Below are 21,588 nucleotides of genomic sequence, written 5' to 3'. Positions count from 1 at the left end.
GCAACGGCATGTCTTTACATGTCCACTCGCAAACTCGTCAACAAAATCGCCTTCTCTGTTGTTTCAGGAATGGAGACAGAGATCGTGGAAAAAAATGAACGGCGAATTCAAAACACAGTCAAATTCATTTCCGCTGGCATGTCTTTTGGGGTAAGTATATGCACGATGAGGATGGAAGTTGTGTTGGAATGTACTATATATGTGGTATGAACATAAGCACGCACTGAGATAACAAACTTCAAGACAAATTCAAAGCGAATTCCATTGTACATGCTGCATAGGCTCATAAAATGATCGGTTCTAGGACAATCCCCCCCCCCCCCGGACTTCACCCCCCTGGACTTTTCCCCCCAGACAATCCCCCCTGGACATTTCCCCCCTAGGACTTCTCCCCCCCGATCAATTCCCCCCCCCGGACTATCCCCCCGGGTCTATCCCCCCCCCCTGGGTATTCATTTCATAATAGTTTCTTCAATCATCGTTGTTATCACACGTGAAGAGTAAGGCGCATGTGAGCTAACATTTTTGTTTTACGTAGATATCCCTCTTCTTCTATCTCTCGTCTCCAACGCATTCAAAATAGCTCTGCCCGTCTTGTCCTACGAAAGAAAAAGAGAGATCATATCACCCCCCCTCCTACATCAGCTCCACTGGTTGCCCGTTCCTGCCCGTATCACCTACAAAATCAACACTCTCACCTACAAATGCCTCCATGGTCTCGCCCCTGCCTATCTCTCCGACTCTCTTTCTCTCTATGTCCCTTCACGAACACTCAGATCATCTGCCGACTCCCTCAAGCTCAACATCCCCCACACCAAACTCAAAACAGCAGGTCAACGCTCATTTTCTTTCCAAGCACCTAGCCAATGGAACACACTACCTCTCCCCCTCCGCCAACAACAGTCCCTCGAATCATTCAAATCTGCACTCAAGACATTCCTTTTTTCCAAATAATCCATGCATTATACACTGCCCACCCCATCCCACCCTGAATAACTGTACATATTTTAATGTTTGATGGTGTGTGTGTGTGCTAGTGACTTTAAGTCTCCGTGTGTGTGAACGAGTGTATGTGCGCCTTGAGTCGCCTGTTGGTGAGATATGTGCGCGTTATAAATATTCGTATTATTATTATTATTATATGATTTTCAAACAAAATGCAGCGAGCACCTCTTGTTGTCAAAGTAAACTCCATTGTGTACTATCCTGAAGCAAGGTCAAAGTAAAATAATCCATTTTATATAACACCTCTGAGCTTTAAAATACTAAGTTATACTCACTGATGAACAAAACCCAGGGCAGCAATCTGAGTTATAAAATACTGATGAATGCTCACTGATGATTTCTATGATCCGCAGAAAGGGAAGAAAGTTAACAATAATAATCACTTGTGAAATTGAATTTTTTTTTTTGGGGGGGGAGGGGAGACGGGGGGGGGGTATTGATGTGGGGAGGGGGGGTTGTCCTAGGGAGTTATTCTAGGGGGGGGGGTTGGGGGGTTGTCCTAGGGAGGAGTTGTCCAGGGGGTGATTTTCGGGGGGGGGGGGGAGTCCAGGGGGGGGGGGGGGGTATGTCCTGCGGGGAATTGTCCTGATACGAAACTGATCAACCTTACATAAATAATAAATCACCCCTCCCCCCCCCCCCACACACACACAAAAACACACACACACACACACACACACACACACACACACACACACACACACACACACACACACACATTACAAATAAATACATAGGGCAACAGAAATATGACTAGAATACAAGCGTGCCTTTATTCTTCCATTGTTACGTGTGTTGGGACAAATATGATTTTCGACATACAGCTAAGTTTCACAGAGTTTTTGGATTCTGTGCTTTTTAGACTCATACACACGCAAAAGACAATGTTGTCATTTGCTGCACTATGATACTCTTCAGGAAGATGCCATTCTTGATCACTGCCCCCATGCTACGACAGTGATGTCACGCCGTAACATGCAACTGATACGCCTGGACAAGGCCCTAATTGACGACGTGTTCAGGGAAGTGCGTAACCGCGTTGACGAAACCCCGGGTCACATCACCTATCTCACGTGCGTCGGTTTGTCGTGCTGTGTCTTTGGTCCGGGTTCTACTCCCGGCCTATTCTCAGCCCACCTAGGCCTTTGTCTACTGTATTTTTGTCTCTCTTTGTCTGTCTGTCTGTCTGTCTGTCTGTCTGTCTCTGTCTCCCTGTCTCTCTCTCTGTCTCTGTCTCTGTCTCTCTCTCTCTCTCTGAATGTCGCACTAGCTCTGTATCAGTCTGTCTGTTTGTATTTCTGTCTGCATGTCTGAGTGTCAGTGTCTGTCTCTATGACTTTGTCCGTGTCTACCTGTGGTAAACAAACGGAATTATGCACGAATGGACGAATCAATCGATTCAGCGCTACTCCCTGCCCGTCCCAAACATTCACTGTTCACACTTTCTGAAACACAATGCAAATGACGATTTGTGTTCCTACTGAGGCATACCGTTCATGGCCAACTTGCCGTCAAACGTGTAACTAGGACAACTGTAATGATGTTTTATGTTCTGAAGATTGTAAACGACATCCTTCTTGGCTTCGACGAAAATCAGGTCTCCATTCTAACACTACTGGACTTGTCTAGCGCATTTGATACGATAGACCACGAAATTCTGCTCCACAGGCTTCAGCACTCCTTTGGTGTTCATGATCTGGCCCTTTCCTGGGTTCGTTCGTACCTTACTAACCGGACGCAGACCGTTTGTGTCAACGGCATCAAATCTCAACCTTCAGCTCTCCAGTACGGTGTCCCGCAAGGGTCCGTGCTTGGCCCCATACTTTTCGTTCTATATGCCTCCCCTGTGTCCGATGTTATCAGTCGCCATGCGTTGTCGCATGAGAGTTTCGCTGATGATACACAGCTTCATCAGTCTGCCCCTCTTGCTGAAGTTGACGATCTGGTATCTCGGACACAGGATTGCATTGCGGACCTCAGTGATTGGATGTCTTTAAACAAACTCCAGTTAAATAGTGACAAAACCGAAGTTATGCTGGCCTGTCCCAAGAAATTTCTCAATCACCCTTCTCTTCCTGCCTCTCTCACTGTCAACGAACTACCTATCTCTTTTTCTCCGTCTGTCCGCAGCCTTGGCGTCACTCTCGATCCAACTCTCTCTTTCCAAAAACACATCTCTAACATCTGCAAGTCCGCCTATCTAGAGCTGCGCAAGATTAGTTCAGTCCGTCACTACCTCACCACTGATGCAACCAAAACGTTAGTGTGATCTTTAGTCCTCTCAAAGATAGATTATTGCAATTCTCTTCTGGCCGGTCTCCCAAAGTACCTTTTAGATAGACTTTAAAGGATCCAAAATAACCCTGCCCGCCTGGTCTTCAAATCTTCCAAGTATGAACACGCCACACCCCTTCTTCACTCTCTACACTGGCTGCCTATCACTAAAAGGATCGAATACAAACTCTCCTCTCTTTCTTTTGCCGTCGTTTCTGGTCCTGCCCCAGAATACTTGTCAGAACTCCTCAATCTCGTCAGCTTCGCTCCGCCGCCGACACTCGACTCTTCCGACTCCCCACAGTGCAAACAAAGACATGTGGCGAGAGGTCCTTCGCCTATCAAGCCCCTGTGACCTGGAATAGACTACCTCTGCCTCTCAGACACACAGATTCTCTCACTACATTCAAGACAAATCTCAAAACACACCTCTTTCAGCGCAAGTGATTTTCCCCTCCAGCATCTCCCCACCCACCCCATCCCGCCCCACCTCACCCCCTACCTAGTGCCTAAAATAACGTGTATATATATTTTCTGCGCTTTGTGTCAGCACTGTTTGTGTGTGTGTAAATAGTACTGTTCACACGTTTTTATATAGAAGCCTATTGTGGTTCTTGTGCTTAGGTTGTGTATTGGACTGTCACTGTATGCCTGCATTATTAGTTGTCAGTAATTATTACATGTGCTGATTGTTCTCTTTGCCTGCGCGCGTATAGTATGTTGGTTATGTTTGGTCATAGTATGTTTGTTTATGTTTGGTCGTTATCTTTGCCTGTGCGAGTATTGTATGTTTGGTCGTTTTCTTTGCCTGTGCATGTATAGTTTGTTGGTTATGTTTGGTCGGTTTCTTTGCCTGTGCGTGTATAGTATGCTTGGTCGATGTATGTATTGTAAAGCGCTAAGAGTAGACATTTCTAGAATAGCGCTATAAAAGTTTGCATTATCCAAGCGGAGCGCGGGCGAAGCCCGCGCGTAGCGAGGTAGTTTTTTTTTTCATCTCCCAGCACTGAAATTTTTTTTGCCAAGTGGTGTCTGTCTGTGAACATTGTTCTAGAATTCATCTTTTAGCACAATATTAGCGACACTGTTTGGACAATTCTATTAAAATTAGGCGTACAAACTGATTTTGTTTCGGTGAATCCTCTCAGAGGATCAGAATTTTCATATAATATCATCGGAAGCTGTTACAACGGGAAAATGTGAAACTTTTGTCACTTTTTAACATGGAATTTCATCTTTGAGCGTTTCAAGCGGACTTTAATAAAATAGTTATTTGCGAATTAAGCAGCGGAAGACACTCACCGGTTCAACATGTGTATGGTCATTAAACCTCAAAACATTTCAGTAAGTGGTTTAGACAAACACCTCCGACATGTGAGGGTGACTGGTTTGTAGCTGAAGAGTTTTTTTCTAAAGTGTGTTCTAAATACAAATGACGTACTGGTAATGATGTAATGAGTTGTTCTAATCTTGTTCTTGGAACTCTTGCTGTTCCAAGCTTGTTCTTAGCAAGTCTTGGTGACGAGAACAAAGACTATCAATGAAATCTTTAGAAATAACCTCTGACAACGACGACGATGACGACGACGACGACGATAACAACAACAACAACAAATGACATCGACGACGACGACGACGACAACAACAACAACAACAACAACAACAACAAAAACAACAACACGAGAACAACAACAATCACGACAACGAACATGACAACAACAACACCAACAACTACGACGACAACTACAACGACTGGGTTATGATGACATCACCAATGATTTAAAGGCCGTTAAAAAATCGTTAAATCCTATTTCTTCACTGATTCTTATGAAATTTTAAAGGTAGGTTTGTTGTCCCCAACTTATTTTCACTCCATACTTTTCCAGAAGAAAAACATAATTTTGGCAGTTAAAAACCGTTAAATTTCAATTCTTTACCGATATTTATGAAATTTTGTGGGTAGGTTCGTTGTCCCCAACTGATTTTCACTCTATACTTTTCCAGAAGAAAGACATAATTTTGGCAGTTAAAAAACGTTAAATTTCAATTCTTCACCTATCTTTATGAAATTTAGTGGGTGGGTCCGTTGTCCCAAACTGAATTTTAAGACATACTTTTCCAGACAAAAAACCTTATTTTTGGCAGTTAAAAACCGTTAAATCTCAATTCTTCATCGATATTTATGAAATTTTGTGGGTAGGTTCGTTGTCCCCAACTGATTTTCACTCCATACTTTTCCAGAAGAAAAACATAATTTTGGCAGTTAAAAACCGTTACATTTAAATTTTCACCTATCTTTATGAAATTTAGTGGGTGGGTCCGTTGTCCCAAACTGAATTTCAAGACAAACTATTCCAGTCAAAAAAACTTATTTTTGGCAGTTAAAAACCGTTAAGTCTCAATTCTACACCGATATTTATGACATTTTGTGGGTAGGTTTGTTGTCAGATTTGACATGATGGCAGAATTGAAAGTGTGAGATATCCTGATGTTTCACAATTTATGCTGCATAATTCAGCCCCATAGGCGCTTGAATTTTAGGTGGAGTTGGGTTTTTTTCCAGCCCAAACCAGTAACCCCCACATGGTTTTCATGTCCCTTTCTGAGAGACTTCAAGAAGTTTCAATTTGACGTCATGATTAGCCTGCCGCATTAGCAAGTATGAAAACACGTCATCGATGACACATTTTAAGACAGAGAGAGAGAGAGAGAGAGAGAGAGAGAGAATCATGTACACACAGATGGACGACTTCGCTTGGGGAATGTACTGCCCGGCAGTACACATCTACTTAATTATTATCCAAGCGGAGCGCGGGCGAAGCCCGCGCGTAGCGAGGTAGTTTTTTTTTTCATCTCCCAGCACTGAAATTTTTTTTGCCAAGTGGTGTCTGTCTGTGAACATTGTTCTAGAATTCATCTTTTAGCACAATATTAGCGACACTGTTTGGACAATTCTATTAAAATTAGGCGTACAAACTGATTTTGTTTCGGGGAATCCTCTCAGAGGATCAGAATTTTCATATAATATCATCGGAAGCTGTTACAACGGGAAAATGTGAAACTTTTGTCACTTTTTAACATGGAATTTCATCTTTGAGCGTTTCAAGCGGACTTTAATAAAATAGTTATTTGCGAATTAAGCAGCGGAAGACACTCACCGGTTCAACATGTGTATGGTCATTAAACCTCAAAACATTTCAGTAAGTGGTTTAGACAAACACCTCCGACATGTGAGGGTGACTGGTTTGTAGCTGAAGAGTTTTTTCTAAAGTGTGTTCTAAATACAAATGACGTACTGGTAATGATGTAATGAGTTGTTCTAATCTTGTTCTTGGAACTCTTGCTGTTCCAAGCTTGTTCTTAGCAAGTCTTGGTGACGAGAACAAAGACTATCAATGAAATCTTTAGAAATAACCTCTGACAACGACGACGATGACGACGACGACGACGATAACAACAACAACAACAAATGACATCGACGACGACGACGACAACAACAACAACAACAACAACAACAACAACAACAACAACAAAAACAACAACACGAGAACAACAACAATCACGACAACGAACATGACAACAACAACACCAACAACTACGACGACAACTACAACGACTGGGTTATGATGACATCACCAATGATTTATCAAATGTTCAGTGTCAAGGCTGTTAAAAAATCGTTAAATCCTATTTCTTCACTGATTCTTATGAAATTTTAAAGGTAGGTTTGTTGTCCCCAACTTATTTTCACTCCATACTTTTCCAGAAGAAAAACATAATTTTGGCAGTTAAAAACCGTTAAATTTCAATTCTTCACCGATATTTATGAAATTTTGTGGGTAGGTTCGTTGTCCCCAACTGATTTTCACTCTATACTTTTCCAGAAGAAAGACATAATTTTGGCAGTTAAAAAACGTTAAATTTCAATTCTTCACCTATCTTTATGAAATTTAGTGGGTGGGTCCGTTGTCCCAAACTGAATTTTAAGACATACTTTTCCAGACAAAAAACCTTATTTTTGGCAGTTAAAAACCGTTAAATCTCAATTCTTCATCGATATTTATGAAATTTTGTGGGTAGGTTCGTTGTCGCCAACTGATTTTCACTCCATACTTTTCCAGAAGAAAAACATAATTTTGGCAGTTAAAAACCGTTACATTTAAATTTTCACCTATCTTTATGAAATTTAGTGGGTGGGTCCGTTGTCCCAAACTGAATTTCAAGACAAACTATTCCAGTCAAAAAACCTTATTTTTGGCAGTTAAAAACCGTTAAGTCTCAATTCTACACCGATATTTATGACATTTTGTGGGTAGGTTTGTTGTCAGATTTGACATGATGGCAGAATTGAAAGTGTGAGATATCCTGATGTTTCACAATTTATGCTGCATAATTCAGCCCCATAGGCGCTTGAATTTTAGGTGGAGTTGGGTTTTTTTTCAGCCCAAACCAGTAACCCCCACATGGTTTTCATGTCCCTTTCTGAGAGACTTCAAGAAGTTTCAATTTGACGTCATGATTAGCCTGCCGCATTAGCAAGTATGAAAACACGTCATCGATGACACATTTTAAGAGAGAGAGAGAGAGAGAGAGAGAGAGAGAATCATGTACAGACAGATGGACGACTTCGCTTGGGGTATGTACTGCCCGGCAGTACACATCTACTTTATTATTATTATTATGTTACAGAAGTGAGAAGCATGCCTTTTGTGGCAAATTTACCTTAGACGTGCTGCTAAAAATCCACATCACTACGCCCGTCCCGGCCAAAACATACACTGTCAGCCACACAGGAAACGCACGATACAAATACTGTTGTGTGTTATAGAAGCACACAGGAAACACGCCATACAAATGATGCTGTGTTTTACAGAAGCACACAGGCAATACACGTGTTACAGAAGCACACAGGAAACACACCATTATGATGGTGTGTGTTACAGAGGCGCAGATAAAACACACCATAAATATATTGTTTTGTGTTACAAAAGCGCACAGAAAACGCACCATAAAAAAAATCGTGTGTGTTACCGAAGCACACAGGAAACGCACCATACAAATGATGTGTGTTACAAAAGCACACAGGTAACACACCATACAAATGATGTGTGTTACAGAAGCACACAGGTAAACCCACCATACCAATTATGTTGTGTGTCACAGAGGCATGCAGGAAACACACCATACAAAAATGATGTGTGTTACAGAAGTACACAGGTAACCCACCATACCAATGATGTTGTATGTTACAGAGGCACGCAGGAAACACACCATACAAATATGATGTGTGTTACAGAAGTACACAGGTAACACACCGTAAATAGATGTTGTGTGTTACAGAAACAAACAGGTAACACACCGTACTATAGATGTTGTGTGTTACAGAAGCAAACAGGTAACACACCGTACTATAGATGTTGTGTGTTACAGAAACAAACGGGTAACACACCGTACTATAGATGTTGTGTGTTACAGAAGCAAACAGGTAACACACCGTACTATAGATGGTGTGTGTTACAGAAACAAACGGGTAACACACCGTACTATAGATGTTGTGTGTTACAGAAACAAACAGGTAACACACCGTACTATAGATGTTGTGTGTTACAGAAGCAAACAGGTAACACACCGTACTATAGATGTTGTGTGTTACAGAAGCAAACAGGTAACACACCGTACTATAGATGTTGTGTGTTACAGAAACAAACAGGTAACACACCGTACTATAGATGTTGTGTGTTACAGAAGCAAACAGGTAACACACCGTACTATAGATGTTGTGTGTTACAGAAGCAAACAGGTAACACACCGTACTATAGATGTTGTGTGTTACAGAAACAAACAGGTAACACACCGTACTATAGATGTTGTGTGTTACAGAAGCAAACAGGTAACACACCGTACTATAGATGTTGTGTGTTACAGAAGCAAACAGGTAACACACCGTACTATAGATGTTGTGTGTTACAGAAACAAACAGGTAACACACCGTACTATAGATGTTGTGTGTTACAGAAACAAACAGGTAACACACCGTACTATAGATGTTGTGTGTTACAGAAACAAACAGGTAACACACCGTACTATAGATGTTGTGTGTTACAGAAACAAACAGGTAACACACCGTACTATAGATGTTGTGTGTTACAGAAACAAACAGGTAACACACCGTACTATAGATGTTGTGTGTTACAGAAACAAACAGGTAACACACCGTACTATAGATGTTGTGTGTTACAGAAACAAACAGGTAACACACCGTACTATAGATGTTGTGTGTTACAGAAACAAACAGGTAACACACCGTACTATAGATGTTGTGTGTTACAGAAACAAACAGGTAACACACCGTACTATAGATGTTGTGTGTTACAGAAACAAACAGGTAACACACCGTACTATAGATGTTGTGTGTTACAGAAGCAAACGGGTAACACACCGTACTATAGATGTTGTGTGTTACAGAAACAAACAGGTAACACACCGTACTATAGATGTTGTGTGTTACAGAAACAAACAGGTAACACACCGTACTATAGATGTTGTGTGTTACAGAAACAAACAGGTAACACACCGTACTATAGATGTTGTGTGTTACAGAAACAAACAGGTAACACACCGTACTATAGATGTTGTGTGTTACAGAAGCAAACAGGTAACACACCGTACTATAGATGTTGTGTGTTACAGAAGCAAACAGGTAACACACCGTACTATAGATGTTGTGTGTTACAGAAACAAACAGGTAACACACCGTACTATAGATGTTGTGTGTTACAGAAGCAAACAGGTAACACACCGTACTATAGATGTTGTGTGTTACAGAAGCAAACAGGTAACACACCGTACTATAGATGTTGTGTGTTACAGAAACAAACAGGTAACACACCGTACTATAGATGTTGTGTGTTACAGAAGCAAACGGGTAACACACCGTACTATAGATGTTGTGTGTTACAGAAACAAACAGGTAACACACCGTACTATAGATGTTGTGTGTTACAGAAACAAACAGGTAACACACCGTACTATAGATGTTGTGTGTTACAGAAACAAACAGGTAACACACCGTACTATAGATGTTGTGTGTTACAGAAACAAACAGGTAACACACCGTACTATAGATGTTGTGTGTTACAGAAGCAAACGGGTAACACACCGTACTATAGATGTTGTGTGTTACAGAAGCAAACGGGTAACACACCGTACTATAGATGTTGTGTGTTACAGAAGCAAACGGGTAACACACCGTACTATAGATGTTGTGTGTTACAGAACCAAACGGGTAACACACCGTACTATAGATGTTGTGTGTTACAGAAACAAACGGGTAACACACCGTACTATAGATGTTGTGTGTTACAGAAACAAACAGGTAACACACCGTACTATAGATGTTGTGTGTTACAGAAACAAACAGGTAACACACCGTACTATAGATGTTGTGTGTTACAGAAACAAACAGGTAACACACCGTACTATAGATGTTGTGTGTTACAGAAGCAAACAGGTAACACACCGTACTATAGATGTTGTGTGTTACAGAAACAAACAGGTAACACACCGTACTATAGATGTTGTGTGTTACAGAAACAAACAGGTAACACACCGTACTATAGATGTTGTGTGTTACAGAAGCAAACGGGTAACACACCGTACTATAGATGTTGTGTGTTACAGAAGCAAACGGGTAACACACCGTACTATAGATGTTGTGTGTTACAGAAACAAACGGGTAACACACCGTACTATAGATGTTGTGTGTTACAGAAGCAAACGGGTAACACACCGTACTATAGATGTTGTGTGTTACAGAAACAAACGGGTAACACACCGTACTATAGATGTTGTGTGTTACAGAAGCAAACGGGTAACACACCGTACTATAGATGTTGTGTGTTACAGAAACAAACGGGTAACACACCGTACTATAGATGTGTGTTACAGAAACAAACAGGTAACACACCGTACTATAGATGTTGTGTGTTACAGAAACAAACGGGTAACACACCGTACTATAGATGTTGTGTGTTACAGAAACAAACGGGTAACACACCGTACTATAGATGTTGTGTGTTACAGAAGCAAACAGGTAACACACCGTACTATAGATGTTGTGTGTTACAGAAACAAACGGGTAACACACCGTACTATAGATGTTGTGTGTTACAGAAACAAACAGGTAACACACCGTACTATAGATGTTGTGTGTTACAGAAACAAACAGGTAACACACCGTACTATAGATGTTGTGTGTTACAGAAACAAACAGGTAACACACCGTACTATAGATGTTGTGTGTTACAGAAACAAACAGGTAACACACCGTACTATAGATGTTGTGTGTTACAGAAACAAACAGGTAACACACCGTACTATAGATGTTGTGTGTTACAGAAGCAAACAGGTAACACACCGTACTATAGATGTTGTGTGTTACAGAAACAAACAGGTAACACACCGTACTATAGATGTTGTGTGTTACAGAAACAAACAGGTAACACACCGCACTATAGATGTTGTGTGTTACAGAAACAAACAGGTAACACACCGTACTATAGATGTTGTGTGTTACAGAAGCAAACGGGTAACACACCGTACTATAGATGTTGTGTGTTACAGAAGCTTGCCCTTCATGGCCAACTTCCCGATGGACGTGCTGTTGCGCCACCCCTCCATGTGCTTCCAGTACTACGTCCGTCCCAACGTGGTGCTGGTGAAAGACAGTCAGCAGTCAGAGTGGATCATCGTCGTCAGATCGGTGAGTTGCTCTCCTCAAGCCTGCTAGTAATGGGGCGGAGTCGACTTCACCAATCTCGCTGCACGAAACTTTGGCACTGCATTTTCGGTACAAAAAAGACTTCACCAATCTCGCTGCACGAAACTTTGGCACTGCATTTTCGGTACAAAAAAGACTTCACCAATCTCGCTGCACGAAACTTTGGCACTGCATTTTCGGTACAAAAAAGACTTCACCAATCTCGCTGCACGAAACTTTGGCACTGCATTTTCGGTACAAAAAAGACTTCACCAATCTCGCTGCACGAAACTTTGGCACTGCATTTTTGGTACAAAAAAGACTTCACCAATCTCGCTGCACGAAACTTTGGCACTGCATTTTCCGTACAAAAAAGACTTCACCAATCTCGCTGCACGAAACTTTGGCACTGCATTTTCCGTACAAAAAAGACTTCGCAAAGTCAACTTGGGGATTGCCTTTACCACAGTGCCTGAACACTCCTTTCCCAGTCGCCTGAACACTCCTTTGCCAGTCGCCTGAACACTCCTTTCCCAGTCGCCTGAACACTCCTTTCCCAGTCGCCTGAACACTCCTTTCCCAGTCGCCTGAACACTCATTTCCCAGTCGCCTGAACACTCCTTTCCCAGTCGCCTGAACACTCCTTTCCCAGTCGCCTGAACACTCCTTTCCCAGTCGCCTGAACACTCCTTTCCCAGTCGCCTGAACACTCCTTTCCCAGTCGCCTGAACACTCCTTTCCCAGTCGCCTGAACACTCCTTTCCCAGTCGCCTGAACACTCCTTTCCCAGTCGCCTGAACACTCCTTTCCCAGTCGCCTGAACACTCCTTTCCCAGTCGCCTGACCGTAGGCTGTATCAAGTCTCAGAACAGATGGGGGGTGGGGGGGGTGGGGTGAGGTGGATACTATGGGTGGTGGTGGTGAAAGGCGGGGGGGGGGGGGGGGGGGGTGGTTGTCTAGTAGCTCAGTTGGTAGAAAACTGGACTGATGTGTACTAACAAATGGTGTACCGGATGGGAACCATCCGCTGTGTCAGATTGTCGGAAACAGAGATTGTTTTCTGATTTCGACCAATCAGTTGAAAGTGTTGTCAGCCCTGGACTTGGGATCCAAGGGTCACGGGTTCCAGTCAAGGCCGGACGGACACTGGTCAACTTGATGTGATATATATATATATATATATATATATATCACACACTGGTGCTGTTTACAGTTATTTTGAATTTCAAGATAAAAACTTTGAATCAGTTAGTTAACCTACTCTGAGAATGCCTCAGGTGCACGAAACAAATCTGGGTGCCACCGAAATGTGCGGTACGCAGCCGCAGTGTCGGATTGGTTGAAATTGAGATTTATTGTGACTTTAACCAATCAGACCACGCGGCTTATTCCCACCCTGTTGGATGGCACTCAGTTTCTCATCGTCCACCCCAGCCTGGTGTTTATGTTGCTTGGTATGTGCCATGACGAGCAGAAGGCATGAAGGGAACTTGGTGTGTATGGCTGTCCGCAGGGCAGCGTGGTGATCCAGATGTTCATCCCGAGCACCAAGGCCAGCTGGAGAGACCTCAACCTTGCTCTCGCTCACCCCACCATCAACATTGATGGCCAGCCGCGTGAGTGCACACCTCTTCTTTCTTCACTTTAGGCGCACCAACCAGGGAGGATTATTGCCCTGTATAGGGATTGCCTCAGCAAACAGAAGAAGCAGAAGAAGAACTAAGCTACCTGGGATCTGCGACAAGGAAAGACTTTAAACTGTACCCACCCCTGATATAATCTCTTCACGCTCTTTTATTCGTTATCAAGCAATACGTAATGAGAAAATCATGTTTATAATTGAAGCAGGGTTTGTTCGCACATAACAAGATTGTAAACAATTTAACATCGATTGGGGGGGGGGGGGGGGGGGTGACGCATTGGAAGATTTTTTAAATGATTCATGCAACGTGTTCACTTGCATGTTTCAGTGCCAATGATCGACCCCCCCCCCCCCCCTCCCCCAACAACCACCCTAAAAATAAATAAGGCCGGCTATTCTTACACGTGCTTATTTCAGTTCCCAGGACCGACACAGGTCCAGGCAGGAGGCCGACGCGAGTCAAAGACCACGCTCTGTACCACCGCATGTCGGCCAACGACATCGAGGCGTCAGACCTGGACGAGGTACCAAGCCTGCACATGACTCGCGCTGGCTCCAGGCGAGTATGGCTTCACTCAGTTGACTGTGTGTGTGCACGTGCGGGTGTCATCTGCTTGTGCGTGCGTGTTTGTGTGTGTGTGTGTTTGTGTGTGTGTGTGTGTGTGTGTGTGTGTGTGTGTGTGTGTGTGTCAACCCTTTACTAATGTGTAATAGAAGAGCAGTCCCTCTGAAGGGCGAGGGCTAGATGTGAAAAGAGCACCTATTTTCTTATGACAATACTGTGGTTTATAAACAAATATTTCTTACGTTATAGTATGTCATGTCATATTGTGTGACGTCATTTTAGCTTATGTTGTGTTGTCATCTTACCTCGTAAATAAAGATTGTTTTCCTCACCTTACCTTACCTTACCTCATCTCACCTCATCCAGGGACATTTCATCTCACCTCACCTCACCTTGTACCTTACCGTACCTTGCCCTACCTTACGTTATCTTATCTAACATCACATCACCAAACTTTACTTGATCTCACCTGACCTTAACTCACCTGACCATACCTTACCGTACCTTTCTTTATCTCACCTCACCTTGTGCCTTCCCTTACTTGATCTAACCTGACCTCAACTCACCTTACCTTACCGAGCCTTATTTCATCTCACCTCACCTCACCTCACCTTGTGCCTTCCCTTACTTGATCTCACCTGACCTCAACTCACCTTACCTTACCGAGCCTTATTTCATCTCACCTCACCTCACCTCACCTTGTGCCTTCCCTTACTTGATCTCACCTGACCTCAACTCACCTTACCTTACCGAGCCTTATTTCATCTCACCTCACCTCACCTCACCTTGTGCCTTCCCTTACTTGATCTCACCTGACCTCAACTCACCTTACCTTACCGAGCCTTATTTCATCTCACCTCACCTCACCTCACCTTGTGCCTTACCTTACTTGATCTCACCTGACCTCAACTCACCTTACCTTACCGAACCTTATTTCATCTCACCTCACCTCACCTTGTGCCATACCTTACTTGATCTCACCTGACCTCAACTCACCTTACCTTACCGAGCCTTATTTCATCTCACCTCACCTCACCTCACCTTGTGCCTTACCTTACTTGATCTCACCTGACCTCAACTCACCTTACCTTACCGAGCCTTATTTCATCTCACCTCACCTCACCTCACCTTGTGCCTTACCTTACTTGATCTCACCTGACCTCAACTCACCTTACCTTACCGAACCTTATTTCATCTTACCTCACCTCACCTTGTGCCTTACCTTATTTGATCTCACCTGATCTCAACTCACCTTACCTAACCGTACCTTGCCTCATCAGGAACGTGCACCACGGGCTGCACCTGCTGGGGCCCAACTCCAAGATCAAGTGCCCCTGGCCCCTCACCTTCCTCAACGCCATGAACAGAACGGCCTTTGGCATCCAGTCGCCCGAGTATCGCTTCCCCGTCGAGCCCACCACAGGCCCCCGGCGCAAGCTTAACATGGAGCCGCGCGAAAGGCACTTATCGATGGCCCTACACTTTGAGCTGACCGGGACAACAGAGAAACGCGGGGACTTGAACCACCGTTCTGAGAATGCGACATCTTCTAAGGCCGACGAGGGTTCGCCGACCAAGGTGTGGAGTGGTGGAAACAGTGACTTCACTATCGGCGAGTTGGCGAGGAACAAGTTCTTCCTCACAGCAGTAGACGGGCAGCCGGCAGAAAACAAAGCAGCGGGTTCGATTCCCGAAGAGGGGGACTATGTTCTGGAAGCGCGGGAGAAGAGGGACGAGAGGAACATGAACGAGAACAAGTCTAGATACAAGTCGGATGCTGCTGCTGACGCAAACAGAAGTACTGACAAGGTCGCCATGTCCAGAAGGAATATTCCATGGAAACCCATGCGGCCTCAAAAAGAGTTCAAGGCACCCAAAATTGTTGTCGTACGTGTCTCGTCGTCCATTCTCTCTCTCTCTCTCTCTCTCTCTCTCTCTCTCTCTCTCTCTCTCTCTCTCTCTCTCTCTCTCTCTCGTTCAGTTTCTCTGTCTGTTTGTCTCTGTCTGTCCCTTTCTCTGCCTCTGTCTGTCTCCCCGTCTCTGTCTGTTTCTCTCTCTCTCTCTCTCTCTCTCTCTCCCCTCTCTGTCCGAGGCTCTCTCTCTCTCTCTCTCTCTCTCTCAATCTCAGTCTCTCCCTGTCCGAGGCTCTCTATTTCTCTCTCTCTCTCTCTCTCTCTCTCTCTCTCTCTCTCTCGTTCGGTTTCTCTGTCTGTTTGTCTCTGTCTGTCCCTTTCTCTGCCTCTGTCTGTCTCCCCGTCTCTGTCTGTTTCTCTCTCTCTCTCTCTCTCTCTCTCTCTCTCTCTCTCTCTCTCTCTCCCCTCTCTCTCTCTCTCTCTGTTCGAGGCTCTCTCTCTCTCTCTCTCTCAATCTCAGTCTCTCCCTGTCCGAGGCTCTCTATTTCTCTCTCTCTCTCTCTCTCTTCTCTCTCTCTCTCTCTCTCTCTCTCTCTCTCTCTCTCTCTCTCTCTCTCTCTCTCTCTCTCACACACTCTCTCTGTGACGCAGGGCATGGCAGACTGTGACGTGATAAAGAAGAAACCCCAGCCAGCCAGCGCAGCAGAACTACGCAAGCGTTACGTCGTACCCCGGCGTTGCAGGCCACCAGTGCCCGACACAGATTGGCGGACGAGCCCCCAGTCTGTTTACCACTGTACCAGTCCACCTGTCTACGTGAAGATTGAGACCCTCACAGAAGGAGACTGCTTTGTGAGTCCGATAAAGAGGGGGTGGATACCACATCAAGTTTCTTGGATACTGCTAGCTTGATTGGCAAGTCGCAGCGTGGTCTCATTCTTCTAGATTCGTTTGCTCATGAACAGCCATTTGCTAATGGCCGGTTCACACGGTACAATTTTCCCGGTCACACGGCCGATTTGATCGTAAGATCGGGCTGCGATAGAGTTCCGAGTCATATAAATAATGGCTAATGCGGTACGAATTGTACGATTGAATCGCGTCAATGTGACACTTATGTATGTGTGTCAGTGTAATCATGCTGGAACCATTGACGAATCCTTCTCTATTCGTGAAATAAACTGCATTGTCCCAGCACTATTCACATTCATTGTAGCTTTCGCGGAGGGGCATTTGCGAATTACACCCCGCACCCACCCCCTCAAATAATAACTTAGGGAAGTGGCCCAGTGTTGAGCATGGTCCGAAGTTGAGCCACCCTTGCTTTATGCTCTTGGGAGACAAAGCCGTTGTTGTCTTCAAAGTTGTTTGATTGCGGGAAACAAGCTGGGTATACCGACACAATCTTAGTCGGTTCAAGCTTGTGCTTTGAAACTTTGCACGCTTCAAGGGTTTGCTGATCTGCCGATACGACCCTAGTTTGGTTGACCCTCGTCAAATGTTTGTTCATAAAACCTTTAAGTTGAGATTTTCTCAGATATTTTGGGAGCAAAATTCTCTAAATGTCACACATTGTAGGTGTTGATAATCAGCAGACATGACCAAAATTTTGCTTGTTTTTGTCAAAGTTCAGAGTCAAATCATGAAAATGTTTGCTGGAGAAGATGTTCACCCTTGAAAATATCCATTGAGCTATCAAGAAAATAAGTCTTGAGATCATCTTGAGCTTTGACATAGTCCAGACTATGTTTGATGGCCTCCACACGCGTATCTACAGATAATGTGTGTCTGATTTATATTGCTCATGATGAAGGTGAGTCGCATGCGCATTATTTTGCTCTTTTTGTTGGAATGTGTCAGGAGGGAAAGTCAAATCCCATGTTAAAAGCCTGGCCAGCTGTGAGAGATGGTCAACCTGTGTGCTCACGGGAAGGGGTGTGCCTTGACCACGTGTCTTCAGACCTGGGAACCCATGCGATTTCGCCGTATTTTGTACGCTTGATTGTCTAGAATACGATCAGTGCGGTCAGAGTGGAAAAAGAATATGAGGAGAAAAATTCCTTGCATGCTTTTCTTCACAAGCGCATCCCGAAACCAATCCAGTATTTTGACACATGATTACAGTTTTGTCAGTAAACATTGAAAGAAGCATTTCTTTTACTTAATTAACGCTGTGACGAACGCGCCCAAAGCATTCTGAATCATGGATGTTCAAATGCTGTGTAGAGTACGTTCATTTTTCTGAAAACATTACCAAGTTTGTTTGAAAACAAAAAAAGTGCAAAACAGGGGTTCCCATGTCTGTGTCTTGTACTGTGTACAGGGCCTGGACCAGCTCAATGAACCAGGCTGGGATTGTCGGGACCAGTCAGGCGCGGTCACTCTGGTTTGTACACCTCGCATTTCCTTCTTTCACCAATATATATGCCTTCATTGTCTTTCGGCTCTTTAGTTATCACCTTTGTCTTTGTTGGGTGTTTTCTTATTCTAAAGCTCTGATGAGACTGAATAGTGGGGACCTGCGAGACGCGGTGGGGAACGCCGGTAGAGATGCTGTTGCTGACTTTGCTCTAGTAATGCATGAAAGGGAACCGAGAAGAAGAAGAAGATTAGATTGAAGGGATGTATATGTCACCACACACCAGGAATACCTACAATACTTGTTGGAGCGCTAAGGTATTCATTTGTTAACAGACTGTACCCGGGTAATCTTTGGAAATAGTGATTTCTTCACGCGCTGTTGGTTATGTGCTTGCAGGTGCGCGGCTCGATGTTTAACACACACATTTGCACTGTAATCTGAGTAACTCGGCATAGGGCAGGGACGAGTAAAACAGGCAGACACTGTATTAAACACACCTAAACACACGGCTTGGAGTCCACCATTTAAACTGAGGAAAGAAACAAAATTAAATCGAAAATCCAACCAACCAACAACTGTTTTTCTCGGCCACCGCTGCTCTTTATCTGTTTCAGTGTCTGTCAGACTCTCTCCGTGTCTCTCTGCCTCTGTCTTTCCCTCTGCCTCTGCCTGTCTGTCTCTCTGTCTCCGTCTATCCCTCTGCCTCTGCCTGTCTGTCTCTCTATTTCCCCATCTACCCACACCAACGCGAACCGACATCCAAACGCAAACTGTCGGCTTCATACAAACTGCGGCTTCACACACACACACACGCACACGCACACGCACACCACGCACGCACACATCAACACACACTCTCTCTTTCTCACACACACACACACACACACACACACACACACACACACACACACACACACACACACACACACACACACACACACTCTTTCTCTCTCTCACACACGTGCAGAGAAACCGACAGAGACTGATCCGCTCCCTAAATAAGCAAAATGTAATGAGCACCTCAACATGGATTATCTCCCCTCGCCCCACAGATCAGCAACGGGGCGGAGGTGGTGATGCTCAGCAAGCGCTTCTTCATGTCCTTCGCGGACGAGAAGACCCACGTGGCGGTGCGCGACAACATGAGGATCTACCCGACCTGCGAGGCCGTGCAGACCCGCTACCGCCTGCAGTTGGCATGGCAACTCTACAGTCAGAAGGTCAAGGACAATGATATTGATAAAGCAAGAGTACCACCAAGAATTTTAGTCATATTATATAGCACCTCGGGTTTCCTTTTGCCCGTGAGGGTCAATTAGTTATCCCGGCCACCGACCTGAATTATGGAGAGGATCGAGCCTGGGAATTCTACTACAGCCTCACACATAATTTCATTGAAATCGGTTCTCAAACATCGGATATCGCCCCTTCGCCCTTCCCGGGTTTCTCATTAATTTTCTGTACAGATTTACCATTTAAGTATACGTCTCTGTCTCTTTCTGTCTCTCTCCCTCTCTCTCTCGATCATGTCATATTTTGGTCAACAATGCAAATAGCGTTTTACTGTCCTATATCTCCGTCAGCACTCGTCCGTTTCACTGATATGGAATATTAAACCATTTTCGTTTCTTAGGTGAAGGACGAATTCTTCAAGGACCTAAAGACCAAAGGCAGGAAACACAGTGGTACCTACTTCCAGTTCAAAGACATCGATATAGGCGACCCCTACAGTATTCTGACTGAAACTGACTGATCATCCAAAACTGTTTCATGCAGATTAAATTTACCCGCATTGGGGAAATAACCTGTTTACTTTATGGTGGAGGTATAACCTGTTTTAACGTGCGTGGTTTGCCGCACAAAACGGGGGCTGGCGACAATGTGGTTGGTGTACAGTATCTGGTTTTGCAAGGACTCTATGCAAGGATGTATGCTCTATGCAAAATGTACCTTTTCACTTAATAGTATACAAGTAACATAGTTATTTTGACAATGTCAATCTGAACGCGTAAGTAAGCTATTACAAAAATACGCATATAAACTTGACTGAAAGATCAGTTTCGTGTTGCATGGGGCACTGAAGAAAAGAAAGACTGGCTGCAAGATGGTTGTACAGTATCTGATCCGTTGAGGGCAGTTTAAGCTGTGCAGTAGCAATGATTGTCATTGAGGGCAGTTTAAGCTGTGCAGTAGCAATGATTGTCATTGAGGGCAGTTTAAGCTGTGCAGTAGCAATGATTGTCATTGAGGGCAGTTTAAGCTGTGCAGTAGCAATGATTGTCATTGAGGGCAGTTTAAGCTGTGCAGTAGCAATGATTGTCATTGAGGGCAGTTTAAGCTGTGCAGTAGCAATGCCTAGTATGTAACTGCTTGTTTCACCTTGACAAAGAATCAAGGTCTCAACAAAGGCGAGTTATCTATAAGCACTTTTCCAAGTGGCAGAAAGAATGAGTTACAGCAGATTTGAATGAGTACAGGTCACAGAAGCCTCTCACAACAAAACAGAACAGTGTCTTTTAAGTCTTTCGGTGAAAATGAATGTCATCATAATGCTGCCGTTTGTATGATCAGTTTGCAGGGTTTTTTATATTTACAAAACTACACTTATCCGATATGTATGAAAAAGTAAGCTCTCACCTCTAATCTTGAGGACGTATTAATTAACACACTCAAAAGTGAAATAATCATGCCTATTGAATTTGTATTCATAGATGTAGAGTGGAAGGCGGTTCCATACCTGATATTTACTTGTGTGCATATTTTATTGTCATTTATTCTTTGAACTATTGGCTGGGATTTCTAACCGAGTATACACTGGTAGAAGCTATGTACATGCTTCATTATTTTGTTAACATTTGGCTTATAAACTTTGTCAAATAACTTTTCTATTATATAATCATATGAAACTTTTATTATATCATGTATTCAAAATTTTAAGCTCAGAGATTTAAAAAAGAAATTGTTGATAGTTTTACAAGAACGGAATTCATGAATGTTTTGAAAACTGTTTGTATTTGCTTCGTGTTTTTTTTAAAGTATATTTTCTGTGGTACAATGAATACAGTATATTAAAATGTGAGCAGTATACCTTGTGGTGATTTTTCTTTATCATTTGTCATTTGTAATCTG

General features: G+C 43.6%; 1 protein-coding gene across 1 annotated transcript in view; it reads left to right on the top strand.

Annotated features, from left to right (window-relative positions):
• Window positions 1–21,544, top strand: part of LOC138968046 (uncharacterized) — an 82,381-nt gene extending 60,837 nt beyond the window's left edge. Inside the window, exons 13-22 of the mRNA XM_070340609.1 lie at window positions 68–150; window positions 1,924–2,078; window positions 11,902–12,040; window positions 13,551–13,653; window positions 14,097–14,238; window positions 15,525–16,131; window positions 16,749–16,949; window positions 18,421–18,483; window positions 19,512–19,679; window positions 20,093–21,544. Of these exons, the coding sequence (XP_070196710.1) occupies window positions 68–150; window positions 1,924–2,078; window positions 11,902–12,040; window positions 13,551–13,653; window positions 14,097–14,238; window positions 15,525–16,131; window positions 16,749–16,949; window positions 18,421–18,483; window positions 19,512–19,679; window positions 20,093–20,212 (1,781 nt within the window). The 3' untranslated portion in view covers window positions 20,213–21,544. The remainder of the gene's footprint in view (window positions 1–67; window positions 151–1,923; window positions 2,079–11,901; window positions 12,041–13,550; window positions 13,654–14,096; window positions 14,239–15,524; window positions 16,132–16,748; window positions 16,950–18,420; window positions 18,484–19,511; window positions 19,680–20,092) is intronic.
• Window positions 21,545–21,588: the final 44 nt, after the last annotated feature.

This window comes from Littorina saxatilis, linkage group LG6 (assembly GCF_037325665.1).
Source record: "Littorina saxatilis isolate snail1 linkage group LG6, US_GU_Lsax_2.0, whole genome shotgun sequence".
Lineage (NCBI taxonomy): Eukaryota > Metazoa > Mollusca > Gastropoda > Littorinimorpha > Littorinidae > Littorina > Littorina saxatilis.
Note: the sequence above shows the minus strand (reverse complement) of the source record. Positions and strands in the feature narration are given on the sequence as shown.